The 20,128-nt window shown below is 39.8% G+C and overlaps 1 protein-coding gene across 3 annotated transcripts in view; it reads right to left on the reverse strand.

Moving 5' to 3' along the window:
• Positions 1 to 452: 452 nt before the first annotated feature.
• Positions 453 to 20,128, reverse strand: part of LOC307263208 (E3 ubiquitin-protein ligase rnf213-alpha-like) — a 55,143-nt gene continuing 35,467 nt past the window's right edge. For 2 of the 3 annotated variants that reach the window (XM_080044298.1, XM_080044299.1), the window contains exons 32-68: positions 19,948 to 20,072; positions 19,741 to 19,863; positions 19,601 to 19,665; positions 18,339 to 18,492; positions 18,115 to 18,256; positions 17,825 to 18,016; positions 17,583 to 17,713; positions 17,326 to 17,483; positions 17,017 to 17,223; positions 16,710 to 16,897; positions 16,487 to 16,607; positions 16,283 to 16,383; positions 15,999 to 16,181; positions 15,616 to 15,782; positions 15,417 to 15,519; positions 15,193 to 15,307; positions 13,903 to 14,110; positions 13,278 to 13,474; positions 13,039 to 13,161; positions 11,193 to 11,303; positions 9,185 to 9,427; positions 9,015 to 9,090; positions 8,889 to 8,923; positions 8,401 to 8,501; positions 8,149 to 8,305; positions 7,488 to 7,662; positions 6,839 to 6,933; positions 6,457 to 6,708; positions 4,217 to 4,349; positions 3,843 to 3,926; positions 3,568 to 3,748; positions 3,105 to 3,306; positions 2,936 to 3,013; positions 2,627 to 2,824; positions 2,338 to 2,427; positions 2,050 to 2,228; positions 453 to 1,362 (exon numbers count right to left, since the gene is read on the reverse strand). In XM_080044298.1, the coding sequence (XP_079900424.1) occupies positions 1,206 to 1,362; positions 2,050 to 2,228; positions 2,338 to 2,427; positions 2,627 to 2,824; positions 2,936 to 3,013; positions 3,105 to 3,306; positions 3,568 to 3,748; positions 3,843 to 3,926; positions 4,217 to 4,349; positions 6,457 to 6,708; positions 6,839 to 6,933; positions 7,488 to 7,662; positions 8,149 to 8,305; positions 8,401 to 8,501; positions 8,889 to 8,923; positions 9,015 to 9,090; positions 9,185 to 9,427; positions 11,193 to 11,303; positions 13,039 to 13,161; positions 13,278 to 13,474; positions 13,903 to 14,110; positions 15,193 to 15,307; positions 15,417 to 15,519; positions 15,616 to 15,782; positions 15,999 to 16,181; positions 16,283 to 16,383; positions 16,487 to 16,607; positions 16,710 to 16,897; positions 17,017 to 17,223; positions 17,326 to 17,483; positions 17,583 to 17,713; positions 17,825 to 18,016; positions 18,115 to 18,256; positions 18,339 to 18,492; positions 19,601 to 19,665; positions 19,741 to 19,863; positions 19,948 to 20,072 (5,350 nt within the window). In that variant the 3' untranslated portion in view covers positions 453 to 1,205. Of the gene's footprint in view, positions 1,363 to 2,049; positions 2,229 to 2,337; positions 2,428 to 2,626; positions 2,825 to 2,935; positions 3,014 to 3,104; positions 3,307 to 3,567; positions 3,749 to 3,842; positions 3,927 to 4,216; positions 4,350 to 6,456; positions 6,709 to 6,838; positions 6,934 to 7,487; positions 7,663 to 8,148; positions 8,306 to 8,400; positions 8,502 to 8,888; positions 8,924 to 9,014; positions 9,091 to 9,184; positions 9,428 to 11,192; positions 11,304 to 13,038; positions 13,162 to 13,277; positions 13,475 to 13,902; positions 14,111 to 15,192; positions 15,308 to 15,416; positions 15,520 to 15,615; positions 15,783 to 15,998; positions 16,182 to 16,282; positions 16,384 to 16,486; positions 16,608 to 16,709; positions 16,898 to 17,016; positions 17,224 to 17,325; positions 17,484 to 17,582; positions 17,714 to 17,824; positions 18,017 to 18,114; positions 18,257 to 18,338; positions 18,493 to 19,600; positions 19,666 to 19,740; positions 19,864 to 19,947; positions 20,073 to 20,128 lie in introns of those variants that run through there. The other variant, XR_013845272.1, reaches the window with a different exon arrangement.

Raw genomic sequence — 20,128 nt, forward strand, 5'->3', positions numbered from 1 at the left:
ATTTTAAGTAGAACAGTATAACTTGTTTTACCCAATTGTCTGTGGATTATCATCACTGCAGAACACACTGTTGATGCCCTGTTAAAGTACTGTGAGAACCAAAAATGTAATTTTAGTCAACCCAAAGAAGTATCAGAGATGAATATCTAAAAGTCTTTCCAAAGTATAAGCAAAATGATGTGTATGGGCAGATACCACAAGGAGTAGGACAAAACAGGTTTTGAATGATTGCAACAACACACCAGAAACTATATGTAGAAAAAATCCCAGTGGAAGCTTCACTTCAGTGTACTTGAAACAGTATTTAGGACTACTGAGAGTCCAATTAGTAGCTGACAGATGAAATAAACCAGTGTGTTCATATTAAGGTGTTTTTACTGAGTAGCACTGAAGCCCCTGACACACCAGCATGACATAAGACACATTTGAGAAATGTAGGCAATGTATTGTGATGTATTTCACAAAAAAAGTTACACAAAGGGTGAGATTTCTGCTTTATTGGAAGCAGTATGTGTTACCAAGTGCACTCCAAGTGAAAGTATATTGTGTTCAGTGATTATGCTAAACACCTCATGAATAAAGAAAACTAAATGAAGAAAAAAGTCTAAACCGGAATGCACAAGTACATTTGGTCTTGAGTAATATGTTGAACACAGTTTCTTTAAAAAAGTGGAATGAAATTGTACACAAACATGACACCATCTGCATAAGATGACTGCACCATGATACATAAAAACTGAACAAAATGACAGAGCATGCTTGATCAAGTGATACAGGTAAGTTTCAGCATTATTTTTCTTTTTAAACCTGAGTAGAATTCAGATTTTGTTTTCTGCCTCTGTGGGACAGACCCAGTCACATTACAAACAAAGTGCAAGAAGTATTTCAACCTTACAGAGAAACCCTGTAGCTAAGGACGAAAATGGAAAAAATAATACAAAACGAGAACGGCTAATCGAAAGAACAAAAAAATCTTCACATATTCATTATTATGTGGCACTGTGTGAAGTTTCAGAATATAACTCTTATAAAAGGCACGTTTCCTTCTGCATAAATGTGTTAAATACACACGTTATCACACCGCTTAAACACTATGGATAGGTCATGATTGTAAACTTGATTGTAAAATGATTTGAGGAGATCAAGTAGAAGGAAGGCAGACAACCCCAAAAAAAACAATCCTTTTCACCTTTTCTTTCTTTTTTTCATTGTCTCTGGCCGCGCTCCTGCTTGAAGGCCACGATGAACTTCCAGGCTTCAACATACTTGGCCAGGCAGATCTCCTCTGGGAAGTGCTCCTCCACATCAGGGGGGATGTCCAGGTTTTTGCGCTCCATGTAGGATACTAGAGTGTCCTTCAGGCTTTGAAGAGACAAAACATAACACTTTATACACGTGACATGTATGTCCATGACATGATGCTCCAGTCAAATGTATTTGTATTCTTTAACTAAAAAGAAAACTTAGCATGTTGCATGTAGGCTGATGACTAGACATTTTGAAGAGTTATAGACACAGAAAACTCTTACACTAAAAAGGTTCAGGGCCCTGTCACTTTAAAGCATAGTTATTCTTGAGGGATAGGGTTTTCAACTTCATGGCTTCAAAGGAGTGAAAATGTTCTTCGTAACCCAGCCCAATCAAATAAGAGGAATTTGTCCAAAATGTAAGAAAAAACATTTTGTCTGTGGCTTTTCCCCCCCAAGACAACCGATTCCCAATTTGTAGAGAGAGTCAACTGTGAATAAAGTTGAGTTCTGGTTTGATTGATTGCAACAAGGTGGCTCAAAGCAGTAACAGAACGACATCCACTTTGTTTCAACTGAGAGTTAAAAAGGTGCAACACAATGTGATTTTGCTGTCATTCATTTTTTCAGCGAGCCGTCGTTATTACAAAAGTTCAGAAATGAATTCAGTTCTTTTATCAGAGTTGTCACAGGATTTCTAAACAACACACCTAGAATCACAGCATTTTAGAGTGTACTGAAGATTTTAAGTAATCTACAGAAACTGTCGAATAATCTAATAAAAAAAAACATTTGGTTTTACCCCCAGTCTGGCCTGTAGATGTCAGGTGGGTGGGGCTTCTTAAGAACCAGCACCAGGAACTCGTGCATCTCCAGCAGGAAAGTGTCTGCGCTGTTCTTAGAAAAGAAGCCGGTCAGCAGCCTTTGCTCATCCTCACCCAGGGCCTGTTTGTACTTCTCTGGGACTCCCACAAATGGATCCTAAAGAACACAGGGAATGCATGGAATTAGCAATAATAATAATAATAATAATAATAATAATAATAATAATAATAATATTCATAAAAATAATTTGAAGAAAAAATAATACCCTTTTGAGTCGCAGAATATTTTCTGATTTGAGTGAGGCCAGCAGCTGCCAGAGAGCCACACAGTGCTTTAGAGAGCACATGCTCAGGGCCTGTAGACAAAACAAAGAGAAGTCTGATCTCATGTTCATAATCTAGTTTTGTATGATAGCATAAATACCAAGAAAAAGTTGCACTGGGATTTTAAATAATTAATTTGGTTGCCAGTAAACAATGTATCATAATTGTTTGTTCGGAGGGAGCGAGAGAGCATGCAACAGGATAAAGAAATGGTGTGTCAGATAGGCTGACCTTGAAGATATGCGGAGCCATCTGGTTTTTCATCTGCAGAACTTCCTCCAAGTAGCAGGACAGCTGCATCTGAGGCTCTCCCCCAGTCATGGCAAGGAAACCAAGGGCCATTTGCAGTGTGGACAAGGCCTCACATACCTCACTGTAGGAGTGCAGCTCCCCAGACATGGCAAACAGAGTTTGAATTTGAAGAGGCTCCTGTCGGAGGTCAAATCATCTCATTAGAGAGAACAAAATGTTTAACAAACTGTATGTGATAAGAAAATTATAGCCAGTGGGATACCTACTGTACTGTGTGTCACAACTTACTTGCTGGATCTTTGCTTTGACATCCTTCAGGATGATCTCATAGTTGCGCTCATGTCTGTTCACTAGTGTTGGGATCCCCTGTGAGGAAGGGAGACAGTTAATATGGAAATATAAAACAAATTCAAAATATACACAATTCTAAGTCACTGCGCTTCCTCCATTTGCTCACATTGAGAGTGATGAGAGGCTTGCCCTGTAAGAAGCGAGAGACAATCTGCTGCTGGATCTTGGGCAGGTCATACTCATGCAGAGTCTCCTGACCTCTCTCAATGCTGTACTGAGTGTTAGACAGGACCAGAGGCATCAGGTCCCTGTCCAGCTCATACCGGATCACATGCAGGTCGGTCAGATCAGCAGGGCTCACTTTGTAGCTGGGGGAGGGGAAAACAGACAGCCATGAGTCAGTGTCTACAGTATGTATTGTGGTATTAAATCTGTAAGCAAGCTTTTTTGTCCAGTTCCCCCCCCCCCCCATCTGTCTATGACTGAAGTGACCTCGATATGTTTTTAACAACATCTCAGTAAAACCAATGCACACGTGTAGTCTGAATTTAGGGGGAGAAGTTCACACACTTGAGTTCTTACAGCCAAACATGCGCTAGTGAGGAAAAATGTGGCATGAGCGCCCCCACCTGGTGTCCTCTCCAGAGTGTTTGTCCACACAGTAGAGCAGCTCATTGTGCAGGGTGATGAGGTAGCTGACCAGGGCCGTGGAGCACAGACCAGGGCCCTGTCTCTGCGGTAACAGCACCTTCAAGTCACTGTTGACGTCCAGGTCTTTCTTGCTGAACTGGTCCGGGATCTTAATCTCACCTGAAAGACAAACGTTTTATATCACAGTCAGATCACCAAGCTGAACAGGCCAGTGTCAATGTTCAAAAGATAAAATACATTGTTTTGTATTTACCGTTAGTTGCCAAAGACACTCTGAGCTGATTCCAGGTATTCTGGAAGATTTTGATGTGTTCCTCATACCAGGCCTTCAGCGAAACTGCTCACATGAAGAAAGCAAATATGTAATCTCAAGTGAACACATGCCAACTGACGAGTGTAATAAGACAGCTGTTCACATTAGTGGTTCTCACACGTGAAATACACTTAGTTATTGTAAAAACTTATTTTTCCAGGTTAAAACAACTCATTATTTGGCAGGCAGGTCTTTTAAACATGTTGCCAGCTGTTTGACAATAACATTGCAGAGAAAGAGGGTTTTTTTTAGGACTTTGTATCTGTGTTGTAAATGAGTCATTCAGTTGAAATGGTTGAGAACGAGTGGACTACCTGCTTTCTGACCCTGAAGAAATTCGGCAATGGTGCCACAAGTCAGCTCTGTGACGTTTTGAAACTTCTTGACCAGATCTCTCTGAAGGGTGAGGATGTCAGGAAGGTGCTTCACCAGACGGAGCTCTGCTTCCTAAACAGACAGACACAACAACCCTGCCTCAGTGATTTGCTGCAGATTATCATTTATCAAACACTCTCCGTCAACTGGTTAAGCATGTGAAAATCCCAAAAAAATGCCAATTCATGAAAGTCTGTTGTGAAATTGAGCTGGTTTTCTGGCATAAGAATTGGATTATGATTTATGGTAGCCTAATTATGGAACCTTAACACTAAAACCGCCAGAAGGAACATTTTAACCATGTTTTTTTTTTATTGCCTTTAATTATAATTTTATAAAATATTAAAGCCCCACTCTTTGACTTTTCCTAAAATGGTGTTGTTAAATGAAGTCACAATTAATCAAGACTAAAAAGGTCCAAAACACATATGATGATTAAACAAACTAATTTATGACTTTATGACTTTTTTGACACTAGAAATGCGGTGGGCAGGCGCATGTGGTGGTTACAGTTATGAAGAGAATGCTAGCAGTATTACACAAATTCAATTCAATACATTTTAAAGGCAGATACATTTTTATTTTCCGAAATTTTTTACCATTCAGGTTAGGAGTAACTTCCCCAAAACCTGCTATACAGATGCATCTAAAAAAAATGTAATATCAATGAAAAGTTTATTTTTTTCTGTAATTGAATGCAATAAGTGAAACTTTTATATAGTCTAGGTTCATTAAACATGAAGTGAAATTAATTAAGAATAAACATACTTTTCAGAAGGTTGACATTTATGTATTATAAATCCTTTTTTTGATTGGTTTTACGTAACATTATACCTAGGGGGCAAAACCCCTTTTTTTGAAAAACAGACATGGAGCGTTGTAAAAGGTTGTTCACCAGAAATGATATCCAGGACCTTCCAGGATCCCAACCTGGGTGGACAACCTGGTCAACTATCTGCTGGAAAGCTTCAGGGGGCCGACATAGAGCAAATCAGAACCACTGTTTAAGCGAATGGGGGTGGGCTAATAGGGAATTTTTTAAACTTATAGATATCATTATGAAACTTTGCAAGTTGATTACTGACATTAAAACAACAACTTTTTTTATTACAGTATTTTCCAAAAAGTTTGAATAAATATGAAAAATCATCAATATCTTACTAATGATGCGTACATTTGCATGTCTGCAAAGCCCCAACATCTAGATGTTGGACAAAAGCAGAGTCAATTTGTTTTTAAATTTTGAAAACAAAACAAGTGTCCAACTGCTTGAAGCTTTTCCTAATCACAGTTCAAATTTGATCAATAACCCATAGAAAATTAATATTTTACACTGTTTTTTCCAAGGGAATGTCTAGCCGTTTCCTAAAATACCAGCTGGAGACTCCAAAAGGACGCTTTTGGTCCATGGCACATGAAATGTAACTGTGTAAAAAATGTATTTTCTATGGGTTATTGATCAAATTTGAACTGTGATTAGGAAAGGCTTCAGGCAGTTGGACACTTGTTTTGTTTTCAAAATTTAAAAACAAATTGACTTTGTTTTCTTCCGACATCTAGATTTTGGGGCTTTGCAGATATGCAAATTTTCGCATCATTAGTAAGATATTGATGATTTTTCATATTAATTTAAACATTTTGGAAAATACTTTAATAAAAAAAGTTTTTGTTTTAATGTCAGTAATCAACTGGCAAACTTTCATAATGATATCTATAAGTTAAAAAAAATCCCCATTAGCCCATCCCCATTCACCCCCATTCACTTAAACAGTGGTTCTGATTTGCTATGTCGGCCCGCTGTAGCTTTCCAGCAGCTTGTTGACAAGGTTGTCCACCCAGGTTGTGATCGTGGAAGGTCCTAGATGTCATTTTTGGTGAACAACCTTTTACAACGCTCCATGTCCATAAAATCACTTTTCCCCCTGGGTATTATAATATTTTGAGTTACTGGATACTTACCTTGAGCTGTAAACCGTAATAATCAAAATTAAAACAAAAGAAAGGCTTGACATATTCCACTTTGTGTGAGGAATCTAGAATATATGAAGGTTTACTTTTTGAATGGACTTTTCCCATGATATTCAAATGACATTTTAAATGCACCTGCCAGTAGCGCAACAGCATTCTTTGGTTATCTTTTTAACAGTGGACTTGCATGCTAGACCCCTTGTTTTCCTACCCGGTGCAGAAATCTCCAGAGCACAGGCAGGGTGTCCTTGCCATCATTCTGCTCTACAATGTGGGTTAGGCTCATCAAAGACACTTTCTCCCTGCAGCTCCACACAGCAGACCGATGGATCAGAGAATCTTTGGGGAGAGAGGCCAAGAGGAGACGGGGGTCCCCAAACAAGAGCTTCATGATTGGATTGGCGGAGATGTGGGAGTCGGCCCGGATGAATGCGTTCACTTCCTGTAGATGCCTGTCCAAATGCTGAAAACAAAAAAACGCATTTCAAGCAGATCACTAATAAACAGGCAGAATTATAAACTGAAGTGTAATTATTTTTGACTTGAAATGTTCCCATTTAAAAAAACAAAAACATAGTCAAAAGTATGTATACCTTCAACTGAGGTGTGACGATAGCCTGGCTCACTTCCATCTCCCAAGCATTTCTTGATTCTTTGGTGGAGAGCAGATTGTCATAAGGAACTGGCCCTGAAAGGGAAGACCAGCTGTGTTTAATAGTAGAAGGGTTAAGGTTAGGTAAACACACCACCACACATTCTAGTGAGGCAGAAGTGGTAATTGAGTCGGATTACTTTTGTGTGACTATTACAATTTTAATGAAAATGTTGCAGAATCTACCTTTAATAACAATACATTTCCATATCATCATGGACTATTTGACTATTAGTGGAAATCCTGATCTACAAATCATGCAATTGTTGTGAGCAACATGCAACTGACCATGTGTCTGACTTGTAAGGACTCCATATGCACACCTTTATAACCACCCATGCCTAAACATCAATTTCAAAATTAAACCCACACAGTTTCTACCACTAGAGGTCAACCCTTCTTCTTTTAACAATCGGTCAAGAGAGGGGATTCAGGAGCAATAAATGGTTCAGGAACGACCAACTATAGAAACATGTTTCACCACCCTTAGAATGGAGGTGGAAACAAGATTACTCTGCTATCATTATGTCTCTTTAAATATTGAAGCACATAATAGTTTTACTGTAGGTCTGTTTTAAGTTGTTCCTTACATGTGATTGGCTGCTTGGTTTCCAGCAGGCTGCTGATGAGTAGGTGAACAGCACTGACTGTGTCGTCTGTTCCTTTACCCAGGGATCTGATCAGATGTTTCATGTCCTTTCGCAGGTGAGAGAGTAGAAATGCACCTGGGTCAGCTACCGGAGGCTTGATGATGGCAGAGATAGACTAGAAACACAAAAAAATTAGGGTTATTGCCCCCTCTCAACCACAAACAACAGGATGCCAACCGTGCCAGAACATTAAAATTATGTGGTTTGCTTTGTTCAGGAGCTTTTGTTTTGGGTCGCATACAACCGCACATCTTGCAAATGGTCTCATTGATCACCAATAGAACTGTACTTAAAGACAAACTTCACCGGTGGAAATGTGAAGGTGTATTGTAATCTGAGATCCTATGTAGTATAAATGTGCAAAACAAATTGAAATCGGTTCATCCTAGCCTGAGAAAAAAGACAGAAAGAGTGTGTTACGGTCTCACTGTCTAACCCTACATTTTCCCAAAATGTAGGGTAAGGATTAAAAGGACAGCTGGGCCAAGGGAAGACTGAGGGAAGAAAAACCTCATTCAATATATTATAATAGCAATTTTATAATGATAGAACGCCGGTTCCGTATGGTCAAAGTATTCCTTTAATGCTTTACTCAAGCTACCTGTGGGTCACGGCAGACACCGAGCAGCATGGCCATGTGAGTGAGCATGCGGACCATGGCGAAGGAAACAGGGGAAATGCTCTTTGTGTCCAGCATGTCTGGATGGTCCCTGCGACCTGGATCACCAAGGACGTGGCCCGTCTGTGTGCGGTCGCCCCTGTCAGAAAACAATTTAGAAGTTAATAAAAAATTTGAATAATTCTACTCTTCTTTTCGTCATGTTTTCCTTTAATGAATTTAAAGAACACATACTGAAACTGAAGCCTTTTAAATCCAGCCACAGGTTGGTGGTTGATTCCTCCAATCGCAGCACCACAGTCCAAACAATGACTTGTTTGTGCAGGCTGGCCACACTAGAGGACACAAGAAAGATGGATTCATCTATGAGAGAATACTACCGTATTTTCCGCACTATAAGCCGCACTGGACTATAAGCCGCAGGTGTTTTAATGTTTAATTACCATGTAAGAGTTTGTGCACAGAGGGGATTGTCGGGAAAGAGATGGCTGCTTGAGGAAGGTCCCATTTATTAGCATTTCAACAAACAAGTTGCATATTTTCATAACGTATTCAAGTGTTACCATTTAGTGCAATAGTAGACTAGCTACAGAACATATAATGTGCTGTGTAATAACAGGGTCGAAAAATGGGGAAAAAGTCGCGGCTTATAGTCCGAAAATTACGGTACAACAAAGAGACGCATTACAAATGTATTAAGAGTCAGACTGCACATAACATACCTCTCCAATGGTGCAGGGGTGACCATTTGGACAATCTATGAAAAGAGTCAATCAAAAATTACCATAAAACTTGTCGAGCGCTGCTTTAAAGAATCAAGAGTACAATTTGTTCTGTTTGTGACTTACAGTACCACTGCAATGGTCCCATAGCTTGATGAGCCACTGCTAACATGTCTTCTGGCATGGTCGGCAAGAAAGCTGCCTGTACAAACACATACAAAAATATGTTCACTTCAAAGAAGACAGCCTACAGTAGTTGCTAGCATTGGAAAAAGCTGACAACATACAGTACATACCTGCATGTTAGCAGGTGCCATTGCCAGCTGCTGAAGGGGAGCTGAGATCCCCTGGTTCCCACAGAGCAAGACAGCAGCCAGGTGGATAGTTAAGTCCACCAACACACACTGGGCACCAGAGATCCCAGGAAGAACACTCAACGGCCCAAGTTGGTTGGTCACCAGAGCCCGTGCGAAGGCCTTCACCTCTGGGCTGGCAAGGACTTTGGAATTCTGGATGTATGCACCCAGGGTATTCAATTGCTGTATGTACAAATATATATTATTAAATGTATGAACTTGGGCTATGCCATGAAATGAAAACAATAGTTATCTCAATATGATTTTCCTAAATAGAAATACAGCACATTTAAATTGAACCCGCCATATACCGTGACAGAGGTGGCAATAAGGCAGCTAAACCTCTAGTTGCCACCCCCAGTAAACAAAAGAAAATGACAACAGACCATTATAATGCAGGAATAGAAGTTGGCTTGGCTGATGGGCTTCCAGTTGGAACATTCAAGACTAAACAAAATCACTAAAAGCAACTCTGAAGAATGCGCATTTTTGATCCTGCTAACTTTTACAAAATTGTACAGTTTTTCTTTTCGAAGACATTTGCACATATTTAGGGGAGAACAGGGGAATGTGAGCCATCGGGTAATGTGAGACACCCCCAGTATCTAGGCAATGGAACACATTTTTGGTCACCTGAGATATATGTTTTCAAGCCCCTCTCATTTCCCCTTGGCCATGAAAGAGAGGACCTCATGGTGATGTTGTAAGCATGTTTTTTTTTCACAAACATTTCTTTTTTGCATGTAAAAGTACATTTTCTTGCTGTCAACTTAATCGATTGTTGTGCTAAAGTAAATTCATTCAGATAGAAAAACTTATATCATACATGTTGATGAACTACCAACATATGACACCATGTGATGATGATAACTGAAGATTAGCCTGATTTTCTGAGAGGAAGTTTTTTCTCAAATTGTGGCAGTGGGGTAAAGTGAGACAGTGTCTGTGCCCTCTTTTAATGCATCCATTATATTTGAGGTAGCAAGGAGACTAGTTTGAATAAGACAAAAGACAATGTGGGCTGGAGGAGGGTGGTGATGGTTGAAGGGGTGTCAGCAAGGGCATGGTTTGGCACGTATGTATGTGGGGGACATGACAGTGACCTTTAACATCAATAGACTCTAAGTAATATGTATTTATTCAATGAATGATCCCAATAAAACAAATGCAGAAAAATATTAATCAAAGACTCAAAAAATGGAAAATGACAGCTGGGTCTAGTCCTGTGTTCTGAGTCCCAGGCTGTTCTAACTGGTTTTGATTGTTCTTTGCTCTGACCCCCAGACACTAGCTGGCTCTAAGGGTCCTGTGTTCTGACCCCCAGACTGTGTTTTAATCTAACTGGTTCTATCTGTCATTTGTCATCTGTTCATCAATCATATTTTCACCGCCTTTTGTCATGAATAAATTCTGCTAATGCCCTTTTCTAGGAAACATCCTGACTTAATGGGAAATGTGTAAATTTGACTGATAAATCATTTTAGCTCCCTTAGAGGGGAGCAAATGTAAAAAGTGTCTCACATTACCCTGTTCTCCCCTATAGTTTATTTTTTTCTTGGACCTTTAAAATATTTTTTTACTTAATGTTGATTTTATGAACAGACCCAGAATTTTGTTTTTAGAATACCATTTATAGGCATATAGCTCAGCCCATATATGAACTTATTAGACAAAGACACAATTAATTCCTATAAAGAACTGATTTAGAACTTATATTTGGTACTTTCAATTCAAATTTCTAATATTTTAAAATAAAAAAAGGCAGAAAACCTTACAACAAGTCTGTTCATTGAAAAGAGCATATGGGACATTTGAAAGTAAAATAGAATTTCAGTTTCTGTTTTGTTGTGGTCCTTTGCAAACACAGGTTCAGATGAATGTATATAAAAAAAGACCAATGATCTGATTGTATAGGAGCAGCTCATTATGTCTAGATGTAAGGATCTACCTCAGGCTTGGGGTGGAAGCTAACATTGGCCTCTCTGTAGAGAGTGGTGACTTCTCTGTACAGCGCCAGCAGAAGATACACTGTTGTCCACTGTGGTGAGCATCTACACCCCTATGAGGAAAAAGCAAAAGAGCAACAGCATACATACAGTCATATGAAAAAGTTTGGGAACCCCTCTCAGCCGGCATTATAATTGACTCTGCTTTCACAAAAAAAAGATAAAAGTGGTATGTCTTTAATTTACCAGGAACAGCTAAGTACTGGGATGTTTTCCAAACAAAGATTTTTTGAAAAGCAGTATTTGGTTGTATGAAATAAAATAAAATGTGAAAAACTGGCTGTGCAAAAATATGGGTACCCTTGTGGTTTTGTTGATTTTAATGCCTGTAACAGCATGTAAAACTGATGACTTTAAACGCAAAGTTGGTTGGATTATGTTGTTAAGCCTTGAACCTCATAGAATTGTCTGTTTAATCATGGGAAAATGTATTTTAGGTGCCTAAATGCAAGTTGCACTTCTCTTTGACTCTCTGCTGAAGTGAGACATAATGGGATCATCAAAACAGCTCCCAAAAGATCTGAAAAACAAAGATTGTTCATTGTCATGGTTTAGGGGAAGGCTACAAGAAGCTTTCCCAAAGGTTTCAATTGTCAATTTCGACTGTAGGGAACGTTGTCAGGAAATGGAAGGACACAGGCATAGTGGCAGTTAAACCCAGGCATGGCAGACCAAGAAAAAAACAGGAGCGGCATAGGTGGAGGATTGTGAGAATGGTTGCACACAACCCACAGATCACCTCCAAAGACCTGCAAGAACATCTGGCTGCAGATTGTGTATCTGTACATCGTTCAACAATTCAGCGCAATTTGCACCAAAACATCTGCTTTTTATAAAGACCAAATAACTTAATTTTTGTCTCATCAGTCCAAAGCATTTTCTTCCAATATGAAGCTGGCTTGTCTAAATGAGCTTTTGCATACTCCATGCAACTGTATCTGTGGCGTGGGCGCAGAAAGGGCTTCCTTCTCATCACCCGGCCATACAGATGTTTTGGTGCAAATTGCACTGAATTGTAGAACCATGTACAGATACACAATCTGCAGCCAGATGTTCTTGCAGGTCTTTGGAGGTGATCTTTGGGTTGTGTGCAACCATTCTCACAATCCGCCGCATATGCCGCTCTTGTACTTTTCTTGGTCTGCTAGACCTGGGTTTAACTGCAACTGTGCCTGTGTCCTTCCATTCCCTGACAACGTTCCTTACAGTAGAAATTGACAATTGAAACCTTTGGGAAAGCTTCTTGTAGCCTTCCCCTAAACCATGACAATGAATAATCTTTGTTTTTAAGATCTTTTGGGAGCTGTTTTGATGATCCCATTATGTCTCACTTCAGCAGAGAGTCAAAGAGAAGTGCAACTTGCATTTAGGCACCTAAAATACATTTTCTCATGATTAAACAGACAATTCTATGAGGTTCAAGGCTTAACAACATAATCCAACCAATTTTGCGTTTGAAGTCATCAGTTTTACATGCTGTTACAGGCATTAAAATCAACAAAACCACAAGGGTACCCATATTTTTGCACAGCCAGTTTTTCACATTTTATTTTATTTCATACAACCAAATACTGCTTTTCAAAAAGTCTTTGTATGGAAAACATCCCAGTACTTAGCTGTTCCTGGTAAATTAAAGACATACCACTTTTATATTTTTTTTGTGAAAGCAGAGTCAATTATAATGCCGGCTGAGAGGGGTTCCCAAACTTTTTCATATGATTGTATGTAAATACACAAACAAAAGCAGAATCCTGACTTGATGCTGAGAAGAAATTCATGTAACATTACCTCACAAGTCTTGTCCAGTCCATCCACTTTGCCTTCCATAACTACCTTGGCAACAGCATTTCTGATAGTCTTGTAGTGTTCCCCACACACAAGATACTGGTCTATTGGGGTTGCTTCTTCACTCTAGGTGTAATGGAAATCAAAACACACTATATCATTACTGCTAGCATTGTATTTAGAATACAACTTTTCCTTCATTTTGGCTCTAACACTGAAAATCACAATGTGGATAAGTGAACCTTTTCCAGAACTTCTTCGGGGAAGAGCCAGCCCATTTGATCCACTTTAAGAAGTTTCAGGACATACTCCACGCCATGCTGGCTGCTGATCTTACGGATCAAGTAGACGCGATACCAGTTGTTTCTGCTGTGGCGACACAAGTTCCTCACACTTGTCAGGAAGGCTGTGGTTCGACCGTCACCCCTCTCTTGAGCCTCTGTTGAGAGTAAAGAGGAAAAGGAAGAATTACATGTTGGTAAAGTTCTAAAACACCCTCAACAATCACAAACCTCTTCACATCTTTCAATTACTGATATGTGTAAAATGGTAAATGGACCTGACTTATATAGCGCTTTTTAGCCGATTTTCTCAGCCCCAAAGCGCTTTACATTTCTTACCACATTCACCCATTCATACACACACTCATACACCGATGGCAGTAGCTGCCATGCAAGGCGCCCTCTGAACCATCGGGAGCAATGTGGGGTTCAGTGTCTTTCCCAGGGACCCTTCGACATGTAGGCGGGGGATCGAACCTCTGACCCTGCACTCCAGAGGCGACCTCCCTGCCCACTTCGCCACTGCCGCCCTACTATGTATACAGTATGCTAGAAAGGGATACTGCGTTTCATCAAAATAACACACCTTTGGTCCTTAGTTTTTCCACAATGAGGTTAACAGCCATGTCGAGGTCCATACGCACTCTGGCCACCTGCTGCAGATACTCCACAGTGGCTGTTTCAGCAGACTGACCATGGGACTGCAGGTAGTCATTCAGGAAGGCACTTTCCTCTTGCAGACAAACCCGCTGTTCTTCAACGGACCTGAACTGCAACCTTTCAAACATTGAATCCTAGAAAAAATGACAAGGTAAAGGATTAGGGTTGCAAAATTCCGGGAATTTTCAAAGTTGGAAACTTTCCATGGGAATTAACGGGAATTTATGGGAATTAACGGGAATTTTGGGAATTAACGGGAATAAACGGGAATTTACTAAATTTAAAGCAACCCAAATGCACTAAATCCTTCTAACTATGTTATTTCAGTCCAGGCAAACGTTCTAGACTGTAAAAAGCAGTTTTTTCAACTAAGTTTTAATATATTTATGAACATTTAGTTTCAAATCAGATTTTTTTTTAAGTTTATTGACACACCCAACTTGATATCATATATTGCTTTTTACTAGACCAGGTTTACAGAGGCTTAAACTGTGATTTTAAATATAGTTGGGGACGATATATTTTAGCATAATCTTGACTAAAACAACCAGATTTTATGCAAGTACACTTGGCAAATTGCACATAGCACGTCCTACTGCAGGGGTACTGAGGCTATGCCCCCTACATGCTCTGTGCATTCCTCCATCACATGGGGGGGGGGGGGGGGGCATTTGACTTTATTTATTGAATGGGTGGGTTCAGAGAGATGAGTAATATTTAACTCAACATTCATCTTTTTGTTGTTCAGTGAAATTATTGATTGTTCATAAAATAATCAAAACTTGATAAAGTTCTTCTTACAAATAAATCTGTTCAAATGTAATGTTTTTTTATTATATTATTTTGCATGGATGTCTGCCTATGAACAAAGATAGTGTTTAGATTTATGTTTGGATATGAAAAAAAAAATCATTTAAATGACCGACATTTAGTTAATTCCTATCATTTCCAATTTTGAATATTCCCAAAATTCCCGAGCGAAAGTTCCTGTGGAAACTTTCCGGAAACTTTCCGGTAATTTACCGGAAACTTTCCACCCCTTTGCAACCCTATAAAGGATAAATATATACTATGGAAACAAGTTGCATCGCAATACAAGGCACTGCAATCCACATGTTTGATTTGAACATTCACATTTATTAATCTAAACAAGTGTTGCTGAACAAAAGGAAAATACTTTATTTTAAATGAACAGAAGGTCTGATTTCATATGTACCTCAAGGCAGTTTATGTACAACAAGTAGAGCTCTGTTTTGTCCGTCTCCTCCAAGATGTTGCTCTGCTCAACAACCACTAGATGTTGCTGCAGGTATTCTTTAACGTCATCAAAGCTACAAAAAACAGTACAATTTATACAAAAATTTGAAATGCAGCTACAAATATTTGAAGCAAAAATACACACAGATAAGACTTATGCAACATGCAATTATAGCACCTCACCTGTACTTCAACAGGAGTTTGAGCACTACTGACCGAACCACTGGATTTTTATCCATAGACTCATCAAACGGAGAGAGAACCTTTGTCAGGATTTGTCGATTACCTGGCAAAAAAAAAAAAATATAGTCAGAGCTGACATTTCTAAGCATGGACAAGGTTGGGCACACAAACACAAGGTGCCAGGGTTAGTGTCCTATACCTCCGAGAATTGAGACAGGGTTGGCCTCCGTCATGAGAAAGGACAACAAATGGAGAATGACGGCTGGACAGGGGGGAGAGTTGTCCTTGAAGCAAACAGTGGACACCAGGTCTATGAAGAAAGCGTTGCACCGCTTCCTGAACTGAGCATGTTTATCGATGAGAGTCCTAGAAAAAACAAAAGACATTAGAGTTCAACAGTTCTTGTTGGAATTCATTACATCTCAGATTTTTACTGAACTAATAACCACACCGGATACATCAAATGATGTTGTATGTGTAAGTGTGTGATGAGAAAAATTGCATATCAATGTCTTTCATGCCGAAAAAAAACATAATGAAATCAGTTCCTGTTTCTTTAAATCCACATCCTCATTCACAAACCGTATGCTGTCTGAAGGAACCATAGGGAAGTCCTCATCCACTGGCTGCATGCAGAGGGGACAGTACATCTGACCGGGTATCAACCACTGTTTGATACAGGCTACACAGTAGATGTGATCACATGGCAGGCAGAGCGGATCTTGGGGGTCTCCCATACACACTGGGCACAGCTTTAGACCAAACCTGGATGAATCATTACCAACAGGTGAAGAGTTGAGGATGAAGGCACACTACGGTAAGGGGGGATTCTGATAACATTTAAAAGATAGAAAGTGAATCTTTACCTGAAGATGCGCTCGATGGCTCCATCTTTGCAGGTTTTGAGCAAACCAATTACCGCCTCAAATGATTGCTGAGTTTTGAGGTCGGAATTCTTTTCCAGAATCTTGATGAGAGAGCACACAAAATTATTTAGTATGGATGGAGGACGCAGTATGGTAATGCAAGTTTCAAGGTAATTTTGGTTTGGAGAAAGAACACACACTTACCTGGCAAAGCCCTTTTGTATGCTCCAAAACTAAAGGTGTCAGCTTACTCTCGACCTCCTCGATGCCCAACAGCATGTGCTCCACAAATAGAGAGAGAGAAAATATCCGATTCCATCCAGCCCTAAGAAGAAAGAATCAAATAAGCATCCAACTCAATAAAAAGAAAATCAAAGAAACTGTCCCAATGGTCCTACTCAAATACTTTTAGTGACGCTTCACTTACTGGACTCTACAGACGAGTGCCTTGCTCCTCTCTCCACAGTGTCTCACACTCTCCTCTGAGCAGATCAACTCAATGGGTACCTGTAGTGTTTTGACCCGTTTTAGCCAGGCTTCTCGTTTGGCATCCGTGTCCAGGACTGTAGGCTCAAGGTACTCCACGCATGCAAAAGCAGCATACACATCGAGTACCTTGGAGACAAGGGGAATGTGATCACTACACTAAAACGGCAATTTAAATAGTGTTAAATATCTCTAAAAAATAATAAAATCTTAATAAAGGTAATAGCTTGCATGTCCAATTCAAGTACCAGTTCATCCCTGTCAATGGCATGAGGATTTTTCAAGAGGTCCTGTGTGACTTGGGGCTCAATGCAGATCATTCTGGAGAGGTTCTGCAGCCGGTTCTTGAAGTCATGATAAGCAGCATGGACCCATGGAAGGGATGTTGCTGTATCCATGGCATTGAGATGCAATCTCAGCTCATTGACACAACAATTCAAGGCACCACACAGGAGCTAGAAAAGCAAATAATTTCCATTAGTATACAGTATGCACGCCTTCTATGGCGCCTGGATGGATGGAACCATGTAGAGGTTCCGAAACAAAAAAACAACAACCTGTAGATCATCCGGACAAGTCACATTCATGGTCATGGAGATGAAATCCTGGAGGTAGCGGTGAAAAAACTCTGTCTGCATCTCTGGGTCTGCTTTTGCAACGTATCGTCCCAGTGGTGTCTTCCAAAAGAACTCATTAAACTCCAGTTGAGTTTGGCCTAACAGACATATACATTTATTGTAGAAGCAAGTCACAAAAACGTTATAGTAGCGAAATTCCAATTATGGAGAATCCTGATAGACTAACCCATCATTACCTTCGTGTTGCAGCGCATGAACCCAGAGTTCCTCCAGGTAGTTCTTGATCCTCCAACTGAAAGGCATGCTGCAGCTCATGTTCCTGTCTGGGGCAATGTGGTTCTGTACAAGGATTGTTCTTGTTTCAGAGCTGTAAACAGAAAATAAAAAAGTTAAAATAAAGTAAGTAAACTATGTTCAATCTTATTAAGTATAGGAAGTCGGGATCCTTTATGCAAAGAGCAATTTTATCACCACTTACTTGTGGTCCAGTGTTGGGTGTGGGATTTCTAGCAGCTTGTCATTGCCAAAAATATCTAGCCACAGCCTCTTGACAAATTCACCACAGTTTCTATCTAGCAGGATGTCCAAGTTTTGGTCGCAATCAATGACTGCAACCAGTTGCGCCAAGAGGGGGGCGACCACAGCCTGAATACGCTTCCATAAGGTGTGCCTGTCATGACACCCAAGAGTTAACAGTTCTGTTTTAAAAAAAAATAGGATTGTACAGGCAAAGTTACAAGTGTTATATTCGGCAGCTGAAGCACAAACCTGAAGGTGCCTCCTTCTTGCAAGGCATCGATGTTTGAGGCCTCCTTAATGACCCAGTTGCTTGTTATGGCTGAGAAGGTGATGCCATCATGAGTCCCCAGCAATGAGTGAAGATGCCTCTTCACAGTCTGCAGAAATTCACCTGGCAAGAGTAGGATAATATGATGAGTATGATGGTGTAACAAAAAAACAACAAAATACTGAAAAAAAGTTGTTCTTAGTACCCTTCATTTTGTCATCGTCACTGAGGAGTGTGAGAAGGATCTCAACCCTCCGAGTACTGCGAAAGCCACTTTCTACCTGGTCCCGCAGCATGCCTACTGCATTCTGAACACAGCTGCGCACCAGTGCTGTAGTGTCCAGAATGTTATCCCGGCCCTGCAGAAGGGTTAGACAGGTAAGACACACTGGTTAAAGCAACAACAGGTAACTTTACCACCTTAATAAAACATGTTCAAAGTCATTCTAATAGTCCAATTTGTGTAAACAGGGAGAATGATGTCTGAGCCAATCCCACAGAGCGCCCCAGTCGCCTGCTTATAGCACTATGTAACTTTGGCAGCAGGCCACGGCAGTCTTGTGAGAATGCATGGTGCTTTACGGCACGAGCAGCATTTGACACACCAGCATTCAGGTAAATGGAAGGCAGAAAGACAGTTAAGATCAGGTACAATGGAGACAGAGTAACGGTAACAGAGGAAATCAGGAAGAAAAAGAGAGAAAGTGACCGAGGAAGAAGCTGGACTAGAGTGAATATTGTTCAGGTGTTTACACGTTGGAGAGTGCTTCACCAAGCAGTGGGCTGCAATGCTAATGCATATACAGTCTATTGTCCGACGCTGAGCTAGTGAGCAGCTTTATCGAGGGCAGAACGTCATGTCATCTGTTATGTATCAGGCTTACATACAAATGAATAAATTGACCTTACATAGAAAAGTGTCTTCTTACTGTTTAATGTTCAATCTTCTAGTTGTATAAGTTTGGAGCCTTACAAAGCTATATCAACTAAAAGTGGTGTAAGGAGTACCCAAAAACCATACTTAAGTAAGAGTAGAGCTGCGGTTCTAGAAAGGTTACTCTGTTACAAGTCACCTATTACAAAACCACTTGAATAAAAGTATAAAAAAGTATCTAATATTAAAGATATTTAAGTATCTAGAGTAATCGTGTAAGTATAATCAGAAAATGTACTTAAAAGAGCACCTAGTATGCTTTTTCAACTTTTTTGACATATAAATGTTATGTTATAAGAATGTTGTATAGTCATGTAAAACGATACCAAACTGTCATATATTGACTTACATGCATTTAGACGTATTCCCCTATTTTCCGATGGAAATACACTTAAATGCAGATTGCAGCTTTTAGCCCTAGTACAATCCACATGAGATGAATATGCAGGTCTAGATTTCCAGGCTAGTACATATGTCAAATATAAGTCAAAAGTATTGGATTCTTCATTTTAGAATATAATGTCAGTGCTCACATTTTCATCCAACTCTGCTGCTTCCTTCTGCTCATCATCAGTGTACATGTCATCCACTTCCATGGCTGTAGAAAAAAACATGTTATTTAATGCCTTGATCGATGGATATATAAGCAATGACTTATTTATCAGTCAGTTACCTTCTGGCTGACTCATCTTTGTTTCAAACATTTCACTGATTGTCATTCTTTGCAAGGCTTTAATGTCTGAAACAATGTCTTTTGACCGTCTGAGGTCATCAATATGAGCTGATCTCCAGGGCCCTGGAAATATCAACATATATTGGATTAGTCTCTATTCATCAAATAATGTGATAACATTGTATTCACAAGTTGTGGTAACCTTACCTCCATGAAAGCCAACGTAGGAAGACCCTCCTTCCATTCTTGGTAGTCTGGTGATAAAGTAGACAAACACCCTGCTCCCCGAACTCTCCTGTGTTATTTTGCTGATTTCATTTATGGATGAATACCTAAAAATTAAAAGTAAAACTCAATATGGCAAAATCAAACACTGGGGCATAACCAA

The sequence above is a fragment of the Ammodytes marinus genome, assembly GCF_949987685.1.
Source record: "Ammodytes marinus genome assembly, chromosome: 16".
Classification (NCBI taxonomy): domain Eukaryota; kingdom Metazoa; phylum Chordata; class Actinopteri; order Uranoscopiformes; family Ammodytidae; genus Ammodytes; species Ammodytes marinus.